Below are 25,809 nucleotides of genomic sequence, written 5' to 3' on the forward strand. Positions count from 1 at the left end.
ATAGAAGTTTTTATATGTTGAATGAATATAAAAAATTTCACTTGTCATTATTTAATTACAATAATGTCATCAACAAGAAGTTCTAATCAAATTGTGACAATAAATAAGATTTTTCACTTTAATGCACTCCAGTTCAATGTTCAAGGATAAGAAGATGGTATAGATTAGATGCACTTTAATTCACTAGTATGACCATTAATGATTCTTCTTCGCTACCATTTCTGTTGCGTAAAGCAATATTCTTTACTCTTTTTTGTTATATGGACTTACTTGCCTATTCGTTTCAATGAAAATTTTTAGACTCAATCCGAGGCAAACTCTTGCTGCTTATTAAAGCAGATCATAGAATTTCCTTGAGTATAGGTATAATCATTTGAAATTGGTACTTCAAAAGTTTCGTTTTTTTGTTAGTCTTTTTTTTTTTTGTTTTCAGTTTGACAAAATCAATTTAAAAACTCTAAGTATTCTTCTTGTTATTTGTATTATTTTTTAGGTACATATTTTCTTTATATTAAATGATCAAAAGGCAGAATGTAATGAACACATGATCAACAGTCATGCTTAATTAATTATAGATACATTAGCGTATAGAATATTTAATGATAAATTTTATTACTGTTTAATTATGATGTAACATGATGATATAGGTATAGGCTTGATATGATGGCACATAGACTAAATTTTATACAACGTCTTACTATAATAAATGTTTAATATCCTTTTTACGCGTATAATAGCTTATGATTTACATTTTTCCCAACTTTTTTTTCTTTCCTTTTCTGGCTATAGCTATATATACGTATATTAGACATTATACGTATATTAGATATATATTTGTATACTGACGTGACAATCAAGGCAAGATTATAATACGGTAAATCCCCATAAACCTGTAGCTGACAAATAAAGTTTGTGGCATAATCTCAAATTGGATCATAGCAAGATTGATCCTCTGAAAACTAAGGAATTTCATTGTAGGAGATAAATATATCGAACACATATTGCTTGCCGTTTTAACAACATTCAATAGAAATTAATGAATACAATCAACAAGGGAGTTCTTGGCTGCACCCAAGTCTTCACCTACAATTACTCGACTAGATCGCTGATAAAAAAAATCAATGAAGATTTCGACTCAAATATATGAAACAATGCTTTTACATTTTTTATCGGTGAGTATGTTTGAAACGGTATTCGGTTTGAATGGACCGCGATTTGCAAAGCACATATTCGATTTTATCAAACGATTAAGAATATGCCATCAACGATATATTGTAGTATGATATATTAATGCAAATCACAACATTTTTCTCAACTGAAATTCATCTACCAACATTTACATTGCTTACACAAAATTCTGCTTGTCAATGAGTGCAGTTATAATTCATTATTATAAATACTGCTAGTATGATGAATAGTTTTCTTCAAAGTTTCGTTTCATTTCTCATTGTATGCATCAAATTTACATATAACACATGTTTGGCAATTACACGTAGAGTGAACACGTTGCTTTCACAACTTTAGCTATCAAAATTTTAAAATCTCATATTTTCATCTGTTTGTGGTAAATTGTGTATATTGTGTGAGCATGGAAAAGATAGTCATTAGGTGAAGAGAAAACAACTTTTGTTTCACATATATTCTAACTGTAACATGACTTAAACTGTCTTTAATTTTTCTAATAACATTTCAATCTTCATCTCTATAATAATTCTTTTGACCGAGTGACACAACTGATGTAATCTTTTGCATGTGATTTCATATAGATAACTACTATAGTGCACATAATTGCTCTTTTTATATGATATTTCAATTTATGTTGCGTCTGTACTTTTACTACGTAAAATTTATATCCGTTAACATAATTGATTATAATTGCCTTTACTAAGCTAAATGTTTGGAATAGGATTTCCAAGATTGTAGTAGTAGTCGCAAAGATTTACGAGATCTTTGTAGGCATTGAAATATTTTGGGACAGAAAAATTATTTACAACAGTTTAGCGCCTCGGGTAATTTCTCTGTTTTTCTGAAATCTTTAAATCAAGTTCTGCGACATTATGCAGTATAACGGAATAACTTGTTTTATCAAATGGTTTGTTACACTTTGGAGAAAAATTCTCATACCTTTGTCTTCACCATTTTGTTATGATCATTGATAATTTTCACTTGGCGATAGTTGATTACTTCTTCAACGCTCGTTCGTTTCTCTATTACCCGAGCATTTAATAGGTTTGTCAGATGCATACGAACAGTTATTATTGTCATCTTAAAACGATTCAGCACCTTCGTCCGATTTCAATTCTTCTTGTTTCCTCCTTATTATTTAGTCTACTTTATATTTCAATTTTATTTTTTTTCTGCTTGTTCAACTTCAAATCTTTCTTGCGGTGCTCCATAATAATTAAAGAATATTGCTTATATCGTATTTAGGGTACATATTTAAGTCGTAATATTACATAATGTTGAAGGACTTTTGGACCCAAGATAAGAAAACCAAAAAAAAAATGTCAACTGGCTTTTTAAAAATAAAATTTTCTTCCTCATTCTGCATCTACTAAAGTAAAATGAGCTGATTGATATCACGCTGATTGCAGGTGATTTTTGGTAACAGACGGCTTAAATTAAGAAGAATTTATTCACTTTGTCAAACAAATTATGTACTCAAACGTCATTTATTCTATGTATTGAATTCTTTTCGTCTCAATACATCCAAACCAACATTACAATGTCAACATAGCCCTAAACAATTACTTACGAGCATAAAAAAATAAAAACAAGTATAAAAATGGCGATTGAATATCAAGAACCAAACATAACTGAATTTTGCTATTACAGAGAAGCTAACTGAGAATTCTTCTCACGATAATAAATAGTTTTGAGTTAAGAGTAACTATGATCATTTTATGATAAAAAAAAAGTTGAGTGTAATTATTTTAGTAGATCTTGATTGCTGAAAGTCCGCCAAATAGTATTTAATTCTTAAATATTGGAATACAAACTTTCAAGTAGGAAACAAATGTAACCTGACAAGCATACTGAGGTCGTTCGAGTTAGAAGAGTTGCCTGTAAGTGAGTACTGAATCATTCCTTCTTAATTTATAACATCAATTAACTATCAGGATTATTATTATCTAAATTAATTCTGAAGGAAGAAGCTAACATTCTTAATAATTGGTATAGATCTTATTGACCTATGAAGTATAATACAATGGATTTTTTATTATATGTTGCGCATATAATTGGCTTGACGTTAATATTTTTTTTCTTTCTCATTACAGATAACAAATAAAAAAATTTATATTAATCAAATACTATTTGCATTAAGAACTAATTTGTGCATTTGGTGCAAAGCACGACCCTCGAGAACAGGGATCTCTTACACTATAATATTGGTTTCATGACTAGATCAAAACAATGGCTTTTATGCTGTTTTTAACTGTAGAAAGTTAAAAAAAAATATATATCTACTTCTTTGAAGTAATCAATACTGATTTATGCAGGGCGTAATGAATAACAATAATAATATTTCCATCAATGGGCTCGAAGTATTATTATTTTGCCTGAGGTCGTATTTCTTTGAGTTAATTAAAAAATTATAAAAAATCATAATGTAGGTACAAAAAAAAAAAAAATTTAGCGTATGCTGGATGAGACTTGCAAAGAGGCGTATCACTCGTTATCGATGACAGTTTATACTGGTTAATTGTCTCTTAATAATTTTTATAACGTGCTTACATTGACGTGACGTTATAGTCTTTTATGTTTTGTTATTTAACAGTGTTTTACTGTAATATAACATTGACACGTGATTTTAATATCTTCATTGTCACGGATAGGTTCTGGCAGTTACTTCTGTTCTTTTGTTATCTTTTTTTTCGATCAACACTCAGCACATGTCTGACACTATTGTGTATCTTAAATGTTTTAAGTTACAGTGCGTCTCATTAAAAATTTAATATTAACGTGCTACGAATTTATATTATTTCAATTTGTTTAAATCCGTCAGTTTCTTGGGTACTCGTCCGTGATGATATGGAGATGAAGATGGCTGGCGGTGATGTGATTCATGAGGTGAAGAATGCAGATGTAGATGTAGATGTAGATGTAGATGTAGATGTAGATGTTTATGATGATAATATTGCATGATGACACATAGAAGTAAAAGTTTCTACGCTAGATTGTTCTAGAACTGTGCACATGACAACATCAAAGGAACGTTAGAGGAACAGTACGCGGGTGGTACTTATCTGTTATATGTCATTTAAGAGTAGTCTTTGCCTGAGCCTGCTCTACCTCGATTCTGGAATGCGACATAAATTGAATACCCAAACACCTTGACGTTATTTAAATTCAATTACGTGCTAATATATACCTGTGATTATTTGCATTTCCATTCGATGTCGCTTGTAAATTTCCTACAATATTTTCTGCTTCATTTTGACTATCGTCGTCACTGTCCGATGGATCAAGAATATCTGTGAGGAAAGGCGTCGTCTCTGGACTGGACGATTCAATCGATAGCGCTATGCTCCGTTCGTTCTGAAAAATATTTGAATAATCTGATACACAAACAAATCAGGACTATATTATTACAATTTTCGTTGGTGAAGAAAATTGGTGGTTTCGTTCAGTCCGCCACTGAAACGTGGAAATTCGTGTTGCTAATCGCTTTTTTTTTTTACCTCTTCTTTCAGTTTTTCCAACAATCTTGTTCTGTCCGCTTTTAGTTTGTCTACCTGTTCCGCTTGCTTTTCTGTTTTTATACCAGACAATTCGAGCAGAGCCAAGTGAGCATCTTTTTCTGAGACCGCAGCTTCCAGTGCTTCTCGTCTGAAATTAATATGCCAAAAACACGTAGTGACTTGAAGGATTTCTTTTAAAGGATAGCAATATACAATAGAATATTGGATAAAGAATAACTTTGTTCTGGTGTTGTAAGATTGGTATATTATTTTTCGGTTCTCACTTCATATTGTGTAGCTCTTCTAGTTGCGTCGTCCTTTCTTTTGTCAGACTACATAGTATCTTTTCCGATTTCTGCAACCTGGACAGAAGTGGCTTACAAGTAGGACATTTTACGGCAAATGATGTCTGAAGTGATGCGATCCTCTGCTCAAGTTTTTCAATCTATAAAGTATAAATAGACGCAACATAAAATTACGAATCAACTTGTAAAGTAGAAAATTGTTATATAAATTTGTGCGATTAAATTATTTTTCATAACTCACTCGTTGTACGCAATTGCGTTTCTGTTGTTCTTCCTGCTTCAGCTTCCTCTCCCCGTCACTGGCGATGACAATGCTTTCTCGAAGTGCTGTGGTTAGTTCCTCAATCTTGTCTTCTTTTGTCTTTATGAGACTGTTCAGTTCTTTTTCATTTTCTTCTCTCTGCCTAACAACGTTGACTAATTCTTCGATCTGCTCCAGTTCCATTTGCTCAGCGAAAGCTCGCTCTAAAGAATCAATCTCATCTTCCAATTGCCCAATTCTTTCGTCTCGCACTTTTATTTCCTCTTTCAGCACTCCAATGTCTTCAGCTTCGTACTCACCAAGTTCTTTTTCAAGTTCAACCATTTGTTTCTGAAGCCTAGAAAGTTTGTCTTGCCACTGTGCTATTTCATCCTCGTATTCCTGTATATTATCGTCCTTCGAAGATATCAGGCTTTCCATTTCTCTCACTCGTCGCTCCATTTTCAAAAAACCGTCACATTTATGACACACATTAGAACCCTCCGGAAACAGCGACTTCTTTTCATCCAGTTTGCTTTCAACTTTTGCTTGCATTTCACTTTCCAATTCTGTTATCTTATTATCTCTGGCTTCAAATTGCTTTTTGTAAGCCACACCATTGTCATTTTGTTCTTCCGAACACAGAAGCTGTTTTTCTAGAGAGTTAATAGTCAATTGTAATTGTTCTATTCTATCTTCTCGGTCTTTTAGTTTTTGTTTTAAAACGTCGACATTATGTTGTTTTACATAGTCTTCTAAATGTGTTACCGTTTCTTCCAGTTCCATTATTCTGGCTTTATTTATTCTCAAGTCTTTGTCATCGTTTTTTTGAATACGATTTTCGAGTTCCTGTATCTTCCTATTCTTCGCATCCAAATCCGTTTTCAAATCATGAAGGTCTTTAACATCCGGATTATGCTTCAGGAAATCTTCGAATTCAGTAATAGTTTCTTCTAATTCTTCTATACGACAATTTCTGTGCTCAATCTGAAGTCTTAATTCTTCTATGCCGTTGGTGTCCGAGTGATCTTTTAAGAAATTTTCCAATTCCATCACTTCACTCTCTAATTCCATTATTCGATGATTTTTCTCATCAATATCCTGCTTCCAGTACGTTGTGTCCTCTTGGTTTGTGTAATGAATCGACGACTTGCAAAGAAGTTTATCACAATTAATATTCGTGCTTTGCACCCATATTGTGTTTCACACAGAACACACGAACAACAAATAAAAGAGCAATAGCAGAAAATAAAATATATTGACAACGTAACGAAAGTTTTTTTTGTTCCGGATGGCTTTAAACTTGTGCCATTGTAGATTTATATTTCTATAAGACATATTAACAGTTTCTCTTCTTTTTTTTTTTTTTTTGGTATTTTTTAAATGGTTTTCATTTTATAGGTATATTGATATAATTATTATTATTATTATCATCATTATTAATATTTTAACAATGGTCGTAACTTTTCTTAAAATATTTGCTTCGTATATTTTATTTATTTATTATTAAGTTTAAGTTACTCAATAAGATTATAATGTCATTATCTTTTAAGAAAATTGTACTAAATAGAACGGAGAAGGCATCTCCAACAAAAATCGGCCTTAGAAGAAACTTTTTAAGAAACCAGCGGGTCCCGCCTTGTGTTTTAATATAAAATAGTATTTGATTTAATTAAATAAAATAAATTGATTGCCCAAGTTTAAATCATCCAAAAATAAACAGGCGAATAAACATTTGGATAGAAAATATAGAAGATATGTTTAGCGGTTGAAGCAGCAGGTGAATTAAATTTGTAATAATGAAAAATCACATTCATGCGTCGATATACGTTTAGTGTATGTGTTATCCACGACAGCATGTAAATATAAGAAAAAATACTGTGTTAGTTACGGCATTAGAAAATCGTTCATTTCGCACGTTATTTTCAATTTTCTTCTAACAATCGGTATGTTTACAGCAGATATATATTGTAACGAATTGAAAATTACGAGTGGTAATTTATAAATTGAATCTCACGATGTGTTAAAGTACTGACCTCTTGTTGCTGTGCACTTGCAGCTTGTTTTGCTTTTGCTTGTGCGACTCTTAGTGCTCTGGAACAAATGAATTTCATGTATTATCAGCGTATGGAATTTTCTGTACTTTATAGAATGTCTATTAGATCTTCTAAGTATGTACTCACTCTTGCAGTTCCCTTATCTGCTTCTCTTTGGAATTTTGCTCTTCTTGGGACATCTGAACTAGCTGTAACAACCTTTCCATTTCGGTGGCACTACGTCCAGAATCTTCCTTTGATTTCTCCAAATCTTTCTCAGCTTTCTCAAGCATTTTCTGTAATTCCGCTACTCTTTTGTCCGGAGACCCACCGCTCTGTATATATGAAAATAGATAAAAGAATTATGCATAGAATGTAAATAAAACGAGAATATTATTGTACGGAAAAATTTGAAATCTGCTTATTTACTTAAAATACAGCTCACCCTTTGCAATTGTTGTTCCAATTGGTCCATTCTTGCTTTACGCTTTTTAAGGTCTTGGTCAAGATTTTGAAGTGCCTTCTCCTTTTCTTCTACGCTTCTACTCTTCTGATCTATGGCTTTGATACGATCTTCTAGTTGCTTCCTCTGCTCTTCTACTTGTCGCTTTTGTTCATCCAATTGTTTTCGTTCCTGATTAAAGTCGGCGCCAGCTTTCGTAGCGCCAGCTTGAAGCTTCTTGTTCGCCTCGTGCAAATCCACCTGTACAAACGAAATCATTTCAATTCCACATACTTATCTCAAATTATTGGAAAAACTTAAACAAACACAGGGTTGAAAAATGTATGGTATTTGTGTTCTTCTTTTTCGTTTGTCGCTGTATAGTGTAATTGCAAAAACAAATTGATATTATAGATGCAGCTTCCTATATAAAAAAAAAACTTCACAAATATTTACCAACCAAGAATTATTCGGCACTATTTTTGTTGTTGTTTTTTTCTTCAATAAAATATACAATCCTCTGATACCCCATTCAAATATTAAACATCATATGTAGACTAATTCTATATAATATTTTCAAATTATCATTTTACAACTCATAAAACAAGTTTTTGTGAGATTGCATAAATAGGGAGGTAGGTCTCTGCAATGAACAAATTTTCCCGACCGCATATTATATGCATCAAAAAAAACTTGGTGGAACACCAAATATTTCGTGGTAATGGTAGCAATTTTTGTGCAAAAAACAATCGAGACAACAACTGATGAAACAACACATGCCACGAAATAGCCAAGGAGATCCAAGTAGGATGCCGATGAACGATGAGGCGGCAAAACAACGTAAAGTAGTAAAGTAAACGAAAATGTAGAAGGAAAATGAAACCTCTGCCAAAGAATAAATCATCCTGCTACAACAGTCACCATAATAATAATAACAATAATAATAATAATATTAATGATAATAATGATATTAATAATAGTAATAAAAATAATGGCAATAATTGTAATTATAAATTATGTACAATAACCATAGCGACAATACTCATATAATATTATGAATATAATAACAAGTATATAAATATAATATTATAATAGTAGTGATTCACATATATGTATATAAATATATAATATTATGCATGGTAGTGTATGTAGATATGACGATGGTGTAGAAGAAATGCAGCATGCTGCTCGACACGATTATCGCATTATTAACAACTAAGGCTGCTTGTTGAATGACGAGTATGTATGAAGGTTTAACTAAGGCTTCGTGGAGATGATATTTAGGCGACAACATAAAATTGTGCAACTTAGGCGAAGGCTGGCCGAGCAGTTTGGCTGGATACGCAACAAATGGTGGTGGTGCTGCTGCTGCTGCTGGCAGGGCGGCATTTTTCTAACCTGATTTTGTTCCAGCTCCTGACAAAGCATCTCCAGTTGAGCCTGGAACCGTTCCCGTTCAACGCTAGCTTGTTTCACTTCTTCCTTAGCACGTTCGAGTTCCTTCCTGAGCCTATCAGCCTCCTGTACGGACTGCTGATTTTGTTGATGCTGTTGCGCCGTCTGCGCTTGCACCACAGAGGCTTGTTGCAAGTTGGCTTGCATCTGTTGTATCTGTTGCTGCTGAGCGTGCAGCTGCCTTTCCATAGCTTGAACACGTTTCTGTAACTCCGACGCTGTCCTTTCCGCATTATCCGCCCTGTTTTTCTCATTATCTACTAATTTGCGCCATTGTTCCAGCTGTGCCTCAGACTCGCCTCCTCTAGCACCTAGTTGTTTCTGTAATTCTTGAGCTCGCTTTTCAGCTTGTTCGGCGCGTTGTTTTTCTTTGGCTTGTGCTTGATTCAAGTTTTGAACTTGTTGCGTAAGCCGTTGGACTTCCCGCATTTGAGATTCCAAAGCTTCTTTGGTAGCTTTGTCCGGAGTTTGGGAGTGAGCTCTTTGCTGTTGCAGCTGATGAAGCTTCCTAAGCTCGGTGAGTTCAGTTTCGCTGGTGTTCAATTCTTGTTGGAAATTCATTAACATGTCTTGAGATTTTTCCAGTTGGATAACCAGCTGATCTCTTTCTACTTGCAACTGCTTGGCCTCTGCTTCCAACTTTTCCTTGATTTTCTCTATTTTCTCGGAATGCTTTTCTCTATTCTCCAAAATCGCTGCCATCTTGTCTCGATCTCTTTGAACCTGTTGCAGCTCGTGTTGTATTCTCGCCAACTCTTCAGTGCCAACCTGTTGCTGCTGATGTTGTCCTCTGCGGAGTTCTTGCCTCAGGGCTTCTCTCTCTTCGTGTAACCGTGTCAGCTCTGCACTCAATCTGTCCAATTCCTTTTTACTTGCCTCATTGCTCTCCTGGTACTTAGCTAAGAGCATTTGGGACTTTTCTAGCTCCTTCGCCAGCCGGCCAGCTTCAAGTTCGACTTGATCTCGAGCGATAATCGCTTTGTCCAAGCTTGCTCGGAGACGTTCTACTTCTATACTAGCACTCTCCGACCTCGTTTTACCTTCGGTCTGCATGAGTCTTTCTAATCTGACAATTTCTACTCGCAGTTTTTCATTGTCCGCCTCCAGAGCGTCGGCCTTGGCTTTGAGCTTATCATGCCTGTCACGTATTTTTTCAGTCTCAATTTTCGCTCGCTCCATTTCGGCTCGATTCTTATCCTGGGCCGCCGTTACCTTGGTCGCTTCCTCTCTGGCACGTTCCAATTGTAGTTGCGTCTCGTGAAGTTTAGCTTCCAACTGCTCGACAACTGACTGCGATCTCTTTAGCTCAGCCTCTCGAGCTTCTAGTCTTTCGCGCAATTTCTCTACGTCCTGCTGCAGCCTACTACCTTCACTTTGCCATTTTTCCTGCTCGAACTGGTATTTACCTCGTACACCTTCGGCACGCTCCAAATCCGCACGAAGCCTCGAAGCGTCCTGCTCAGCCTTTCGTGCCCTCTCCAGCTCAAGTAGCGCCTTGTCCAAACGATCCCTCAGCCTCTCAACCTCCAGCTTCGCCCGTTCATGGTCTTCTTTCTGTCGCTCTTGGCTCTCTTGATATTTACCAAACCTTGCTGCGTACCTTTCTGATTCCTCCCTAGCGGCTTCAGCTTCGGCACGAAGCCTTTCTGCTTCAGCTTGAGCTTTCCTAACTTCGGCTTGTTGCCTGTCGTGTTTTTCATACATCTTTTCGATCTCAAGCTGCATCCTGGCCAACTCCTCTTGCGTTTTTTCAGTAGCAGCTTGTGCTTTGCTCAGCTGAGAATGAGCTCTCTCTAGTTCGAAGGAAACCCGCTCGTTATCCGCGACTAACTTTTCTCGCTCGTTTTGGTGACGCCTCAACTCGATTTGAGACTTTTCGTATCTCTCACGAACCATCTCTAGATCTACTGTTAGTCTGTCCAAGTCCTCCTTGGACTTTTCTTCGTGTTCCTTAGTGCGACCCAACTGAAGAGCTGCTCGATCGTACATTTCCTGGACACGGGCCAGTTCCTCCTGCGCTTTACGAGCTTCTTCACGTCCTTTGGTGGCCAATGTTTGCAGCTTTTCTACTTCTAATTCCAAGTGATCCTTGTCAGCCTCCATTACATCGATCTTATTCTGTAGACGATACACCTCGCTTTGTGCCCTGTATAACAAAAAAAAAATAAGAAAATAACACTTATGAATTAATTACAGTTTTATTCGGCTCAGAATTTTGGAAAAACAAAAAAATGGACTTAAGATCATGCAATAGATTTGTAAAGACTTAAAGATACCAAATTGTGAATGCAGTTACAAAATGTTGTGACAGTCGGTGAATTATTTAGGCTCATTTCGTTACCTTGGCAGGTTTGTAACTTCATTGATTACTACTTATCGATAGTAATAAATTTAGAGTCACGTAAAAAGTCAGTGTGAATTATTCACCGGATCATTTTATCAATTCTGAAACTGTATTATACCAAACTCATTACCTGTCATATTTTTCACGCATTTTTTCAAATTCTTTACTGGCATTTTCTCTTTCCTCGTAAGCTTTGTTAGCTCCGTATTGAGTTTTTTCCAATTTGTCTTTAAGAATGTCAATTTCCGTTAATGCGTCGTCTCTTTCAAGCTGAAAGCAAACATAAGCTCTATACCATATTGAAATTCAATACTTATTGTCATCCAGGTACTCAATTCAGAAATTTTAGGCTAAAGTCTTGTTACAAATTTGTCAATGACTACTTACGGTAAGTTTTTGATGTAAGGTGTGGACCTTCTCCCATCGTTCCTTGATCAAGTCAAGTTCAGACATAACATTTTCTTTTTCGCGTTGCAGTTTTACTTGTTGACTTTGTTGGAATTCTAATCTTTCATGTAACTTTTCCATCTCTTCTTGGAAGTTATCTCGTTCTTTCTGCAGACGTTGCATAACCATCTGTTTGAAATAATGTACATTACCATGAGCAATAAAAGATTGGTAGTAGATAAGGTAAAGTATTACATTGTCCTTAAGAATATTCGTAAAGTATGAGACGAAAATACTCAATACAAACATAATTTATATCACGTCGTACCTGTGCCTTCTCATATTTGTCATGAAGCCGATCGACCTCAAGTTGAATTGCCTCACGTTCTTTTTGCATTCTAGTCGATTGACCAAGTGCTTTGTCCAATTGGCTTTGCACGTTCTCAAAATCGTAGTTTTGCTTCTCTTTTTCAAGTTGCATCTGTAAGAAAGTGTTATATTGAAACATGGGACTTCACGTACGAAATGAAAACAATAAAAGAGACACAGGCAGAAGGCAAAATAGAAGATCCGTGACAAAATATGCTTATACTTACTCTGCGTACTTCTCCTTGAGATTTGTCCAATCTCTCCTGTAGTTTGTCAACTTCACTTTGAGCCTTGTCCAGCAAGTTTTGTAATTTATCTTGCTGTAATTGAGCTTTGCCCAAAGTTGCCTGAGTGCGTTCCAATTCTTCTCGAACTTTTTCAAGTTCACCAACGGCTTTGTCACGTTCAGAGTGAAGACGAGCCACGGAGGCTTGAGCTCGGTCATATTCCTCGCGCAAGCTCTCTTGTTCTCCTTGTGCATTTTCTAGGCGAGCTTTCAAACGATAAACTTCACCTTGACTTTTTTCAACCTATAAGAGAAGATAAGAATGATTTTATCAAATGACTAAACAATTTGCAAGTGATTTATAAAATTAAGAAATGTTAATGAATTCCACCTTTTCTTGAAGAGCAGTTGCTTCAGCTCTGGCTCTTTCATTGTCCGCTTGAGTAACTCTGAGCTCAGCTTGTGCTCTCCTCAAGTCTGCTGTCGATTTCTCCGCACGTTCTTGAATTCTGTCCATCTCCTGAGACGAGTTCAACGTACTTCTGCCAAACGTAGTTTGCGATCTTTCCAAGTCGTGTCTCAACCTTTCATTCTCTAATTCAAGGCGAGTCAACCGCTGTTTAGCAGCCTCCCAGTCAGCACCACTGCGACCAACCTCGGAGGCCGCTTTGTCAAGTTCTGCTTTACTTTTGCCCAATTCCGACTGGGAACTTTCCAGTTTTGCTTCGAGGCGATCTTTCTCAGCCTGAGCTCGTTCCAAACGGGCGCCAAGTTTTTCGACCTGCAACAATAAATGTTGATCATTAATAATGTGAATATTTTTGTTGGAATAGGAATATCTTCTCGCCAACTTTATCGTCGACTCTATAATACCTTACAATAATTCAATTTACCTCAGACTCCAGGGCATGAAGTTTCATTTTGTACTCGGCGAGTTCTCTTTCATGGAGTTCTCGCTCTTCTTGTTTCTCCTGTTCGGCACGATCCCTCTGCTCGCGTAACTGAGTCATTTGTTTCTCTTTATCGCCGATAGCTTCCTCCAAACTGCTCAAGGCTCCTTCGCTGCTGCAGTGATGTGCTTGCATAGCGGTCAAACGAGCCCGAGCCATATCTACTTGATTGTCCTTCTCTTTGAGAAGATCCTCCAGATTTTCAATCTGTGGAATGAATTATTTCCAGTTTATTACACACTTCCAACGGCCCAATTCAAATTCAACACAATTCTGTTTTATTCACTGTTTTTCATTCTAACAATAAGTTTATTGCACACTAATCGGTAAAGTTTTGTTGTTATGATCATTCAAACTAGACTACCGATCAAATTCCGTTGTTAATGCTTCTCTTATTTGTGTTTTGGCCCTTGCTTGCCACGAGTTTTTGTTAACGACAATAAAGCATAAACTGTTTAGATTGTTAGTAAGACGTTAAATCGTTTGTAAACTCGTTAAATTCACAGTCAGTATTAACTCCATTTACTTACCGTTGTACCAAAACTGACGTTAATATTAATTTATAAGTCTTACCCATAGCCCCTAACAATAATCCAAATATATTATAGACACAATTCCGAGTTAGTGATATCATATGTAAATAGAATTCAGTTAAGTTCAAAGTTACGTACCTATTAAGGAGTACCGGAGATATATTGTGGGTCATCCTAGAGGTAATGGTAATGGTTCTTGGTAATAATACCTTTGTAGCTTGCATTTCCATCGAATAATATGGATTATTGTAATTTAGTGTGGTTGTACTAATGTACATTTTATAACTTTCAGTTCAACCTGATCTTCGCTGTACGTATCGTACAACAATCTACACGAGTTGTTGGCGAATTCCTAGCTCTGCAACGTCGTAACTAACTGCTAACGTAAAAGTGAACCACGAATTTCATATCTACACTATTCAGATATGAGCGAAGCATTTAATACAAATAAACCGCAGGTATGACACATAAAAAAGCGATACTGCTTGGAACATTATCTGGCAAACGTAATTATATCTAATTTGCATACGTTTAACGATAACTTAATAAAATAAATTATAGATAACAGTGGAAAACACAAATAATGGATACGTAGAGCTATATGTATAAATATGTATAAACCGACTGGAATAATCACCATAATTTATACATCTCTGGTGAAACATTTGTACCATCAAAATTTCTCAGCGTAACTCTGGAAAGTCTATTTTTAGTACAAGCTTATGAATTGAGGAACCAGAATCAGAATCTACGGAGAAAAATCTCTTTGTTGTTCAAACAATTAAAATAATTTGATAAGGTGCGACTCAACATTTATTTCTGTTGGTAGAAGAGAATTTTAAATACTGGTATTGGTTCAAAAAAGAGGGAAATTTATTAAAACAATTTTGATTTTTCAGAATAATGATCTTTATGGAAATCTGATGGCAAAAAAAACTTTCACCAGGGAAAAGCTACATCAGTTTATTTCTTTTACGCATTATATGTCTGAATAGAAAATGTGTAACAAATAATACTTGTGGGATGAAATAAAATTATACCAGGTGTATGTCATGTGGTAAAACGAATAAATATCTTATAAACTTAAATTAAATATAACAGTGTGAATCAGGATATAGGTAACTGTATAAATATAATATTGAATTATAACAATAACAAAATTATACAAAATTTGATTGATAAATATACGTATTAAAAGAAAGCAGAATATTTTAAAAATAATTCGGTAAATTGTAATTCTTATATCTATTACTATAACAACTGTAGGGATAAAATAATAATTTTGAACAGAGGAATCAGAGATGGAGAAGCATTAGTAAGTATACCAGCTAAATTCCGAATTCCTAACAATCAACGCATCGAGTATAAAGACGAACGGAATATTCCATGTGAGGAAATGAGAAGCTGCGAGTGAAATGGCGAAATCAGCCAATCGTCAAGCTGAACTAAACGAGGACAATCACCGAACCATTGGAATCAATTGTGATTCCATGCGAATATCGTTCGAAGCCTCATTTCAATTGATGAATGGACATTAAATAAATGCCGGGCACTCAAAGAACGGCGAACAATGCTGAACGAGATTGAGAAAACGGTGGATAAGATGGAAAATGAAAAAAGAAAAAAAAAAAACAATCTATATTTATTCCCGAATTCTCTCTCTTCTTTACCATGAGAAATCGGGCAAAACCAAGTCAGGCACCGGTCACTTACTTTTCGCTGGAGGACGTTAATCTTTCGATCCTTGATGTCCATGTGGTCCTTGATCTCAGTGAGCTCGGTATTCATTCGATTGCGATCCTGCTGAGCCTGCATAGCAGCCTGGGTCTTTTTCTCAATAAGTCTATTCTTCTCCTCGAGTCTCTGCCGCATTTCTTCGACCTGCGAAACGGGAAGCTTGCATCTTAACTCGGTCGATAAGAGCGCTCGGAGTGGAAAAAAAGAATTTGAAAAACCAAAAGGATGGAAGAAAGAAGGGTGGGAATTGTGGAAAAGGCAAGTGGAAAGGAAGAAACATCCTCCGGCTGCGGTAGCGAATTAAATTATCGTTACTCACGTCAGCCTGGAGCATATTGTAGTGTTCTTCCTTGGCGCACAAGGACTCCTTTAGAACAGCGATGTGCCTTTGATAGTCCTGATGCTGTTCCTCGAGAGTTTTCATCTTCGCTGACATCCCCAAAATTTCCTGATCCCTCCGTTGTACTTCTGCTCGAAACTCGTCCAGCTGTGAAAAATGTTTACCATCGAGGTATTTCCGTCAATGGCTGAGACACGGCAGTTTTTGTGTTGAAAAAGTGAAAAAAAAAAAAAAAAATCATCACAACACGCGGTCTTCGCCGTGTCCGTACATCTTGCCGTTTTTGTCTTTTTTTTTTTTTGTTTCTTATTTCCCACGATTTTATTTTTTATTTCATTGAATTTGATACTTTTCATTACTCTAAACTATGTAAGTCACGTGTATTGCTTAGAGATCGAGGGCACACCGTGTGCTTGGAAAAAAAAAAAAAAAGAGAAGAAAAGAAGCAAAAACATGAAAGATGCACGGACAGAGTTTGCATGCAGACCTGCACTAATTAATAAACAACGTGTAAATACGACCAACGAGTCTTTGCTGCACGTATGCAAACTTATATATATATATACATATACATACATGTATACGCATATATATGTATACATATACTATACAAATATCTAATGAGAGAATAGTATACACATATATATAATGTAAGAGTGTGATTGATACATGTAACTTATGATTATATACATGTAAGTCACTAGTTATGTATATATGTACATGATCTACTCATCGTATTATATGTGCTGTAGGGTTTTTGTTCAAAATTTTGATGCTTTTTTTTTCATTGCACGGTTTTTTTGTTTTTTTTTCTTTCTTAGAATTTTTCAAAATTTCGAACTTTACTAAGCAATTGTGTTTACTAATTTCCTAGCTAACATCTAATATTTTATAGATCTATAGATACTCGTGATTTGTGAGAGAAATGGAAAGAAAAAAAAAAAAAAAGAAGATCGTAAATAATAATGATAACGACGATAATATCTGTATTATATGAAAATAATATTTTTTTTTCTCATCTGTTCTTAATTTCTCTCATAATTTACAACTTTTAAGTTTGAAATAATTCTTATGTAACATATGCTGATGTAAAACTGCACGATAATCTATAAAAGATATGACGTATGAATTTGGTGATTCGTATTTTTGAAATCCAAAATTTTCAGACGTTCCGAGTTTTCCTGTATCTTTCTACCGTGTGTGCGAAGTTTTTGGATTTCAAAGTTACGTTCTACTTGAATGATGAAAAAATAAAAAAAAATAAAAACAACAAAAACTCTCCCCTATTACCCTACAAACCCTTAAAACATGGGACTACAGACTTCTTTCGAAACTACGTAACACCAAATTTCAACGGTCAAATGGAAAAGGAAGATTCAAAAAAAAAAAAAAAAAAAATGGATGATTCGAAGAAAATGAATATAAAACAAAAATGCGATGAAATCTCGATTAAAAATTGAGGTAAAAAAAAAAAAAAAAAAATGATCAACTTCTTTTCTTTTGTTTGGAAATATTTTTTGTTCACCGGGAGAGATTCCTTACCTCTTCCGAAAGCTAAAATATGGGGGCACGATTAAAAAAATGCATTTCTTTTTCTTTTTTGTAATAGATTACACGTAATAAGCGTAACTCCGCGTTAATTCTATACGTAATACTTACATTTACACGTTATTAAAATCAATTATCCAATTAATAATTGATTTAAAAGCAACAAAAAAAGTAACCGACAAATAATTATTCTTCTTAACGTTCATTTTCAAACAATAATATAGAATTAACCACGGAGTTGAGATATTTACCTACTACTCACTTACGATTAATGTTATATAACTAGCCTATTCTTTATACACGTAGTATATATAATTTATTCTTAAGAATAATAAATTGCACCTTATTGCTATATGATGATAAATGAAATGTTACACTTGGTTTATCTACAAAAATATCTCGACACTACCATATGTACGTACATAATGTGTATACGATGTAAATACATACACTACAGGCCAAAAATACAAGTCAGGCCGTATATAACAAATTTATATAAGTATATAATACAATATACATAAATATGTAATAATTAAAATAAGTTTTAATCATCAACTCATGATCGTCATCATTTTACCATACCATATGAAAGAAAGAAATACGTAGAAATACGCTTTCTACTTATGTCGTTCATTCTATCTACAACAAATTAGAATATTGTAAAATCGACAAGGAGAAAAAAAAAAAAAAAAAAAGAGAAATTTTAAATTCTTTCATAGCTTACGAATAACGAAGTATCGTCAATCTTTTCAATTACAAAAATATCCAAGAACCAGACCAAAGAATTATTAAATATTATAGTTGCTGCAAGTTTTCGATTATACCGAAGTAAAATTAACAAGTTTCGGTAACATGTGCTCATAGCTAACGAACGTATATAAATTATAACGGGATAAGAAATTTGTTCGTGTTTCAGAGTAAATCGCGATATAATATAACAAGTGCCAATCGTCAATTACAGAAGGAAAGAAATTGATGGAGAAAAAAAAAAGAGAGGAAAAAAAAATTGACATAGATAATGTAAACGAGGAATGTAACTCAAAGCAACTATTATATTTTTTGCAGAAAAATACGGGTAGTAGTAATAATAATAATAATAATAATAATAATAATAACAGTAATAGCAATAATATGCGTAGGTGTACGAAATATTGTACGATAACAGAGGCTGAGAGTAAAATTGTAGACAAACCAAAATAACTTTAATGTACGAAATTCATTTGAAACTATAAATTTCTCTATTAGTAATTGTTATTCAGCGTTATTGAAGTTGGTTGCTACTTGGTAAAGCGTTGCACTGGCGTCACAAATAAAAAAAAAAAAAAAAAAAAGGGTGAAATTTATAGTTTCATGTTTTAATTTGTTTCATTTTGTTTGCTTTTCTTTTTTCTTTTTATTTTTTTCTCTCTTTCCCTCACATAACAAGAAAGACTGTACGTCATGCGGCATGCGAGTTAAAGATTTTATCATGCTGGTGCAGTGCTGGCGTTGCGTGAAGAAAAGAAGAAGAAACAAAAATGGTACGTGAGGAAAAATTACAAAAACAGAAAAACAGATAACGAAAAACGAGAAGTGATATTGTGTATATACATACACATATACATATATATATATATATATATATATATATATATATATGTGTGTGTACATAGTTAACACGCAAATGGCGATGAAAAATGACGTTCTATTTTCTTTTTTTTTTGCTGTGAGAAAAAAAGAACATACATATGTATAATTAGAAAACTTATAACAGAGGGGTGATAATATATATTAATAAATACGTGACAGACAGACGAAAGTGAGGTGAAATTTGAGCTGCGATAGATGTGTAAGGTGGTAAAATGATATGAGTCGGGTTTGTCATATTTTATAATAATAACAATAATAATGATACTTGAAAATTAAAATTTCTTAATTAAACTTAATAATATGTATATAAGTTTCGATAGTTATTTTACAACAATTAACTATATATATATATATATACAATATATATTATAAAGAATTAAACAATGTCTATTGCATATTATGCTGTGTATTATATATTGATATCAGCTGTCGTAGATGTAAATTATTTATTTGTTGTGTTTAATTTTTACCTGTTGCATAATTTAATTTAATTTTTTAATTTAATAATTACGCACGTTTAAGGATTCCCTTTCATTTTATTCATACGTGTTTGTTAGACGAATATTTTCAACGAAGTGTTATAGATATATTTTCGCAGTATACAATAACGGTGAATCATACATCGTAACATCGCAACGCGTTAAAATTTACCGAATTAATAAGACGTTGCAAAAAATTACGGATTAATGTTTATTTTGTAAATTCGTTTATCTTGTTATCGGTTGTATATATATATATATATTTTTTTTTCTCGCTTTCGTTATTTATACAATATAATTGTTATCGTGTATATTATTAATTGAGCAAAAGAAGACAATTAGTAGTTGAAGATTTAAAACACAACGAAGTTTAGCCAACGAAGATAATTATTTAATCTCGCATAGCACTTTTCGACAATTTACTTCAGAATTCTTAGCCATATCGTATTTGCATACTTTTGAATCACAAATACCATGTTTTTAATCCATTGTTTTTGTCTCTTTTCTCTTTTTGTTATCAACATTTCGGTGCTCGTGCATAAATTAATATAATTTTCACATTATTACTGGTCACATATCAACGTAACCTTATACGTAATATACGTAGTATAACATGTATACTTTAGAAAAATAAACCTCACTCAAATACATACGTAATGCATGTACACATATTATACATATGTGCTTCCAATTTAGTACGATTTATGTACCTACACGCTGTTTACTAATATCTCGTCATAATTTTCATCTCTCTTTCTCACACGAGATATTTTATACATTATACTTTCCATCAAGATAAAATATTACAGACGCCGTATATATACACAAGATGTAATAAATAATGACATGTGTAAAGTGTAATTTGACGAGAAGATTTCGTAGATTTTTCTAACTGTTTTACCCAAAAACGATGTTGAACTTACATTAATATATATATACATATATAATATAGAGTGTATCAATCGTCGTGATTAATAACAACAATGATAATAATAATAACAATAATAACAATAATAACAATAATAATAATAATAATAATAATAGTAATAGCGGTGATAATTGAATGAGCATTCGTATAATTAATATATCATGCCTGACTCCCCTTGCTATTAGTAATTAACTAATATTTTTTTCGCGTTAAGCAGCGGGTACGTATAATTATTCACGTATTCATACATATATGCATATTAAATCGCAAAGATTCTATTCCTACATCTAGACAGGATTCGAGAAAATATCATCATTCATACTTGTTGTCTCCACTACAAGTTACGTTTACATAATCTAGTACTAAGAATTAGATCACCCGTCTTTCTTCTTTGTGTACTTGTTTGTTTCTGTGCTCTTTCCGGAAAACAATTGTTTTTCCTTGTCATCTTTCTTCATTTCTATTTTCTTTTTTTTTTTTTTTTTTATCATACGAATTTTTTCTCATCAGGTTACATTATGACATATATCAAGGTTGAGAAAATAGGCAGTTTTCAGGTATATGTTAAGCATTTTACTGACAACGGAATCAATATTATATCGATAGGTAATTATTATATTATTATTATTCATTTATACTAGTGTTCTCTACATTTTTGTTAAAATTTATATTTTTTCTATTACTTTCTTTATCCCTCTCTTTCACTCTCTGTGTTTCTCTGTACATTAACATGTTTAGACATTTTAAGGTTCAACAGTTTCTAAGGCCTAAACTTTAGGTACGTACAATATTAAATTTAATACATCGGCTGAATAATTTCTCTCTATAGTTTTTCCGTTTCTTTTCGTTTTTCTTCCTTCACAATTTTATAACTATTCATTGTCAATCTTTTTTACAGACGTAATGATAGTTAATAATAATAGTAATAATCGTAATTATTACTATTATTAAACGCATAGTATTACAGCACTTGAGGTTCAGTGGAGAATTTGAGTTTACTGGTTTAATAAACAGAGAAAAAAAAAAACTGGATTAAACCGAAAATCTGTTTAACATGGCTCAGGATCTTACCTCAATCGCTATAGAATGTAATTGCAACTTTCACTTTTGACCCTTACAAATTGAAAGTGTATCTATTGTGTACATTATACCGATGTACGAATTGTTTAATATTTTTCATGGAAGAAAATTCTGGAAGTTTTTGACTACCTAATATATTTATATATATACCTATGTTACTAGGATTTTCTATTTAGCAAGCACATAATTTTTTGTACACAAGTAAGTTCGATACTTTATCTTTACGCATATACATATATATGTATATATGTGTGTGTGTGTGTGTGTGTGTTTTTGTATGATTTGTTAGAATTTTTCAATTTTGTTAATATTATTTTTCGTTTTTTTTTTTTCCTTTTCTTTTCACTTATCGACACACGAGTCGTTTAAACAAGCTTGAACTGTACATAGAACACATTGAGTTTAATTCATACGATAGATTGAGGAGAGCGTGCAGTTTATTACTATGTATAATATAGAGAATTTGTCGACCGCAAATTTCTAAAAAATAGACTCTCATAGTTATTACGAAAATAAAAGTATGAAAATCGATAAACGAGTAAATAAATTTTCATTTTTTTTGTTTTCTTCTAATATTTTGCTTTCTTGTACCGTTCCGTTAATTCCTGCAGTCTTCTAACATTGACAGCGAGTATCTATAATAATCCTAACATTTCAACAACCTTCGGAGATAACGTAAATATATAATATGTCTATTATAATTCATCTACGTATGTATTATTTATATACCTATATTTTCATCTACTCTTATTACCTTTTTTTTTCCTTTTTTTTTTTTTTTGTTTTCTTCTTCAATTTTGTAGAAATATAGATAATAGATTTCGGAGATGCGTCTTTTCGTATATTATAATATATGTATGTATAGTAACTCTGCAGTATTTATCGTCAACGGAATAACTTGGATAAATTTATCGAATCTATATGTATAGTTTATTTTCATTTATGCCTAATACGCTAAAAATATCAGCAGTGTGCAAATATCGAAGCGTCGAATTTCGCGTTGAGCGCAATTATTTTCAATTCTACTTATACACTCGCCAATTACATAACTTAGACGTCCGCTCAGCGTGCAAAAATAAGATTTGTAATTCCTTCTCTCTCTCTTTCTCGCTTTGTAGCACATTTCCAACCATATATTCGCAACGTCGCAATTTCTCGCCGTATAGAATGATAACAAAGTTCGTAATTAAGTGATTGATTGTAGAAAAAGAATCGACCACCGTTGCGTACTTCGTACCGTATATTACTATTCCAAAGAAAAGTAAGCCGTCCTTTCATTCTTTTATTCATTAATAGTATTATTTAATTGAACGATTCGCGACAAGAGACGTCGTTAAGAATCTTGAACGTGAATTCAAGCATATCATAGACGAGCATATAACACATTTCCCCGGCATCTTTTGTACACGCCGAGAAACATGTATATGTATATTTTCTCACGTTATCATAGTATACATATACATATATATAATAATATACTAAAATTTTGAACACTGCGTTGCCATGAAATTATATATGTATATCCTCTCTCTACACATTGCATACTATATTATATATACTATTGTAAGCGCAACAGTGTGCATATAATATGCATACGTCAATTTGTACGATCTAAAGCTCGATTCGATCCTAATCCAACCCCAAAACCCCGAAAATCATCGGACGTAATCCTAAACTAGAAATTTCCCCGGTAAACGAGCGGGACAAGTAACAGGAAGAAGTACGGAGAGGTGAGGATAAGAGGAGAGAGCGAGAGAGAAAGAAACATGAATAAAAAAAAAAAAAAAAAAAAAAAAACAAAGCGATAAGTCTATCCGAAATGCAAAATTTATTATACGTATAAAGCCCTTGACCTTTGATCTTGATTCCCTTCGTTTCCCGGGTCAAGCGAGTGTTCTTTAACTTCAAACGAATATACAATACCGAGAGGTTCTCTTGAAAGGACACTCTCGTAACGCGCGCGATTCAACTTGCTTAATTTTGATTGGCTGACACGAATTCTTCCAGCCTGAAGCAAACCTTCACCGACAAGAAGAAATTCCCTAGAATCGACCAGTTGACAAGTGACGGTCAACCATAAACTCTCCTGATATTAAGAATGGCAATGGCCGAGTCACGGCGCCCGCGGATGCTAGTAACATTTTTACGAAGTTGGCTACGCCTGTTAACTAGACGAGTAGCAATAATCGTCGAGCAAATCCATTGAAGAGAACTTCTCGGTACGAGCACGTTTATACCAAAACCTACAGGTTTTGAATACATCGCAAGAATACAAAAGTTCAAAGATACGCCGCGTTTATACCGAATTTAACATTAATCGTCACTGGAAATATTCTCCGAAGTTGTAAAGGGTGCGCTAAAAGTCTTGGTGATGAAGAATTGCACTGCGAAAATGAATAGGCGAGTTCAAATTGTGTTCATCTTTGTTTTTTTTTTTTTTTTATGAAAAACTAAAAAAATGACGGGTTACCTTCCGAGATTACAGAAATGCGGTGTACATCAGAGGAGAGGATCGTAGTATTTTAGTCGTCAACCAACACTCGGTAGAGTTTTAGGTCAAGAGGAGGAGGAGGAGGAGGATGGCTAGGGTGGTAAGTTGGGAAAGGTTGAAACGTTATCCTCGTAGATTGAGCGAGGGGATGGCGAGTCGGGAAATATGGGCGAAGATAAGTGTGCAGAAGCTAGGCTCGAGGAAAAACGTCAGGATGAAAGGTTTCGACAGGACACTGTAAGGTAGCACGCCACCCCGTTTTCGGATTGCTCCATGCCGTATCAAATTTCGGCCCAAATCGATCGTGCAGTACGCGTAGCGATTTAGCGTTATATGTGTAGGTATTATACGTTCTATAATATTTGGCGTTATTGCAGATAATCCGCGGTTAATAATTGACTGGGATCAAGGATGAACGAGTCGGACCGTTGGCATAAAAAGTTAGGGATGGAGAAGAAATCGTGTGAAAAATCTCCGGCAACGTTTTTTTGTTTTTTACGAGAATGACAGTGAACTTCGATGAAACGACATCTGTACCAGGTGATGTAGCTATGATTGTGAATAAATTCGAATATCACAAGCTTATCAACAATAAGATATCAATAATTTGAGAAAAAATAAGGTTATCATCGTATCGTTAGAAACTTCGAAAGGATCGAACTTTGGTGTCTTTGATTTGATTCTAATGTTTTTGGGATTGTTTTCTTAACGATGGACATCTCCAAGAATCGTCCGACGAGTCTTTTACTAACAGCGATCCCTCGAATGGATAAAACTAGATTCAGGCAAGTGCTGTACGACAGTTGTTCGTCTGGAATTACACTTGCAAGATTTGTGGAATGTTTTTCAGATTCAGAGAAGAATAACGATTTCAAAAACATTAGAATGGGATGAGGAACACCAGAGTTTGATCGCTTGGAATGTTCTAATCATAAAACCTTCTCTCAAATCAATGACGTTTTCCGTCTTGGACTATCGAATTTGTCCCGAACCATTTCTATAACACATCAGGGATGGTGATCCATTCCTGTTCACTAACATTGATGCAATCAGTAACATTACCGCAGATTATCAAAATGACATATTGTCTTCTCCTAACTTTCGACGCAGAGACGGTGAAGACACTTCATCCTTGAATGGCTCGACGGTCGTTGTGACGTGTTGCGGTACATTCGGTGTTGTATGTGTAACGTACGGAGTTTCAGTAAGTGATCGGTTCGGTGCGAGTACGTAACATGGTGTGAAATTTTCCAAATAATTTCAATAATACATTTCATATCCCTATACTTATACACGCAACGTCCTACCATTGACAATTGAAGAGTAAGCGTTACCTGATGCGATCGGCGATGTCTCTTGTTCCGTGGAACGTTTAACAAGAACGCATCCCTGAACGCCTTTAAAATACGTAGGCAGGTATATTACGAGTAGGTACGATAATATCGGATACACATATTATTACAAGATGTTCTAAACGACGTCATTCTTTTCGATGCGGACGTTGTTGATGAAGAAACTTACTTGTCGTTTGAAGTTCATGTCGTGTTTGTTGAAGGTGTGAGCATGAAGCGCAAGGGCGCCGGCGGCAGCGGCGGCGGCGGATGACG

The 25,809-nt window shown here is 34.1% G+C and overlaps 1 protein-coding gene and 1 long non-coding RNA gene across 8 annotated transcripts in view; one reads left to right on the plus strand and one right to left on the minus strand.

Annotated features, from left to right (window-relative positions):
• Positions 1-353: 353 nt before the first annotated feature.
• The window catches only part of brp (bruchpilot), a 72,521-nt gene continuing 47,065 nt past the window's right edge, over positions 354-25,809 (minus strand). For 3 of the 7 annotated variants that reach the window (XM_046637243.2, XM_046637246.2, XM_069136462.1), the window contains 17 exons: positions 16,027-16,194; positions 15,684-15,851; positions 13,381-13,644; positions 12,879-13,268; positions 12,489-12,791; positions 12,221-12,373; positions 11,893-12,081; positions 11,636-11,775; positions 9,105-11,307; positions 7,710-7,967; positions 7,412-7,599; positions 7,265-7,322; positions 5,229-6,377; positions 4,967-5,127; positions 4,683-4,830; positions 4,373-4,539; positions 354-4,300 (listed from right to left, as the gene is read on the minus strand). In XM_046637243.2, coding sequence (XP_046493199.1) covers positions 4,258-4,300; positions 4,373-4,539; positions 4,683-4,830; positions 4,967-5,127; positions 5,229-6,377; positions 7,265-7,322; positions 7,412-7,599; positions 7,710-7,967; positions 9,105-11,307; positions 11,636-11,775; positions 11,893-12,081; positions 12,221-12,373; positions 12,489-12,791; positions 12,879-13,268; positions 13,381-13,644; positions 15,684-15,851; positions 16,027-16,194 — 6,150 coding nt within the window. In that variant the 3' untranslated portion in view covers positions 354-4,257. Of the gene's footprint in view, positions 4,301-4,372; positions 4,540-4,682; positions 4,831-4,966; positions 5,128-5,228; positions 6,378-6,574; positions 6,867-7,264; positions 7,323-7,411; positions 7,600-7,709; positions 7,968-9,104; positions 11,308-11,635; positions 11,776-11,892; positions 12,082-12,220; positions 12,374-12,488; positions 12,792-12,878; positions 13,269-13,380; positions 13,645-15,683; positions 15,852-16,026; positions 16,195-25,723 lie in introns of those variants that run through there. The other 4 variants (XM_046637241.2, XM_046637242.2, XM_046637247.2 and 1 more) reach the window with 3 other exon arrangements.
• LOC124224947 (uncharacterized) lies at positions 8,878-15,074 on the plus strand. The gene is made up of 4 exons (XR_006884957.2): positions 8,878-8,945; positions 14,263-14,428; positions 14,532-14,769; positions 14,870-15,074. It is a non-coding gene; the product is annotated as an uncharacterized lncRNA (long non-coding RNA).

This window comes from Neodiprion pinetum, chromosome 1 (assembly GCF_021155775.2).
Source record: "Neodiprion pinetum isolate iyNeoPine1 chromosome 1, iyNeoPine1.2, whole genome shotgun sequence".
In the NCBI taxonomy this organism is placed as follows: Eukaryota; Metazoa; Arthropoda; class Insecta; order Hymenoptera; family Diprionidae; genus Neodiprion; species Neodiprion pinetum.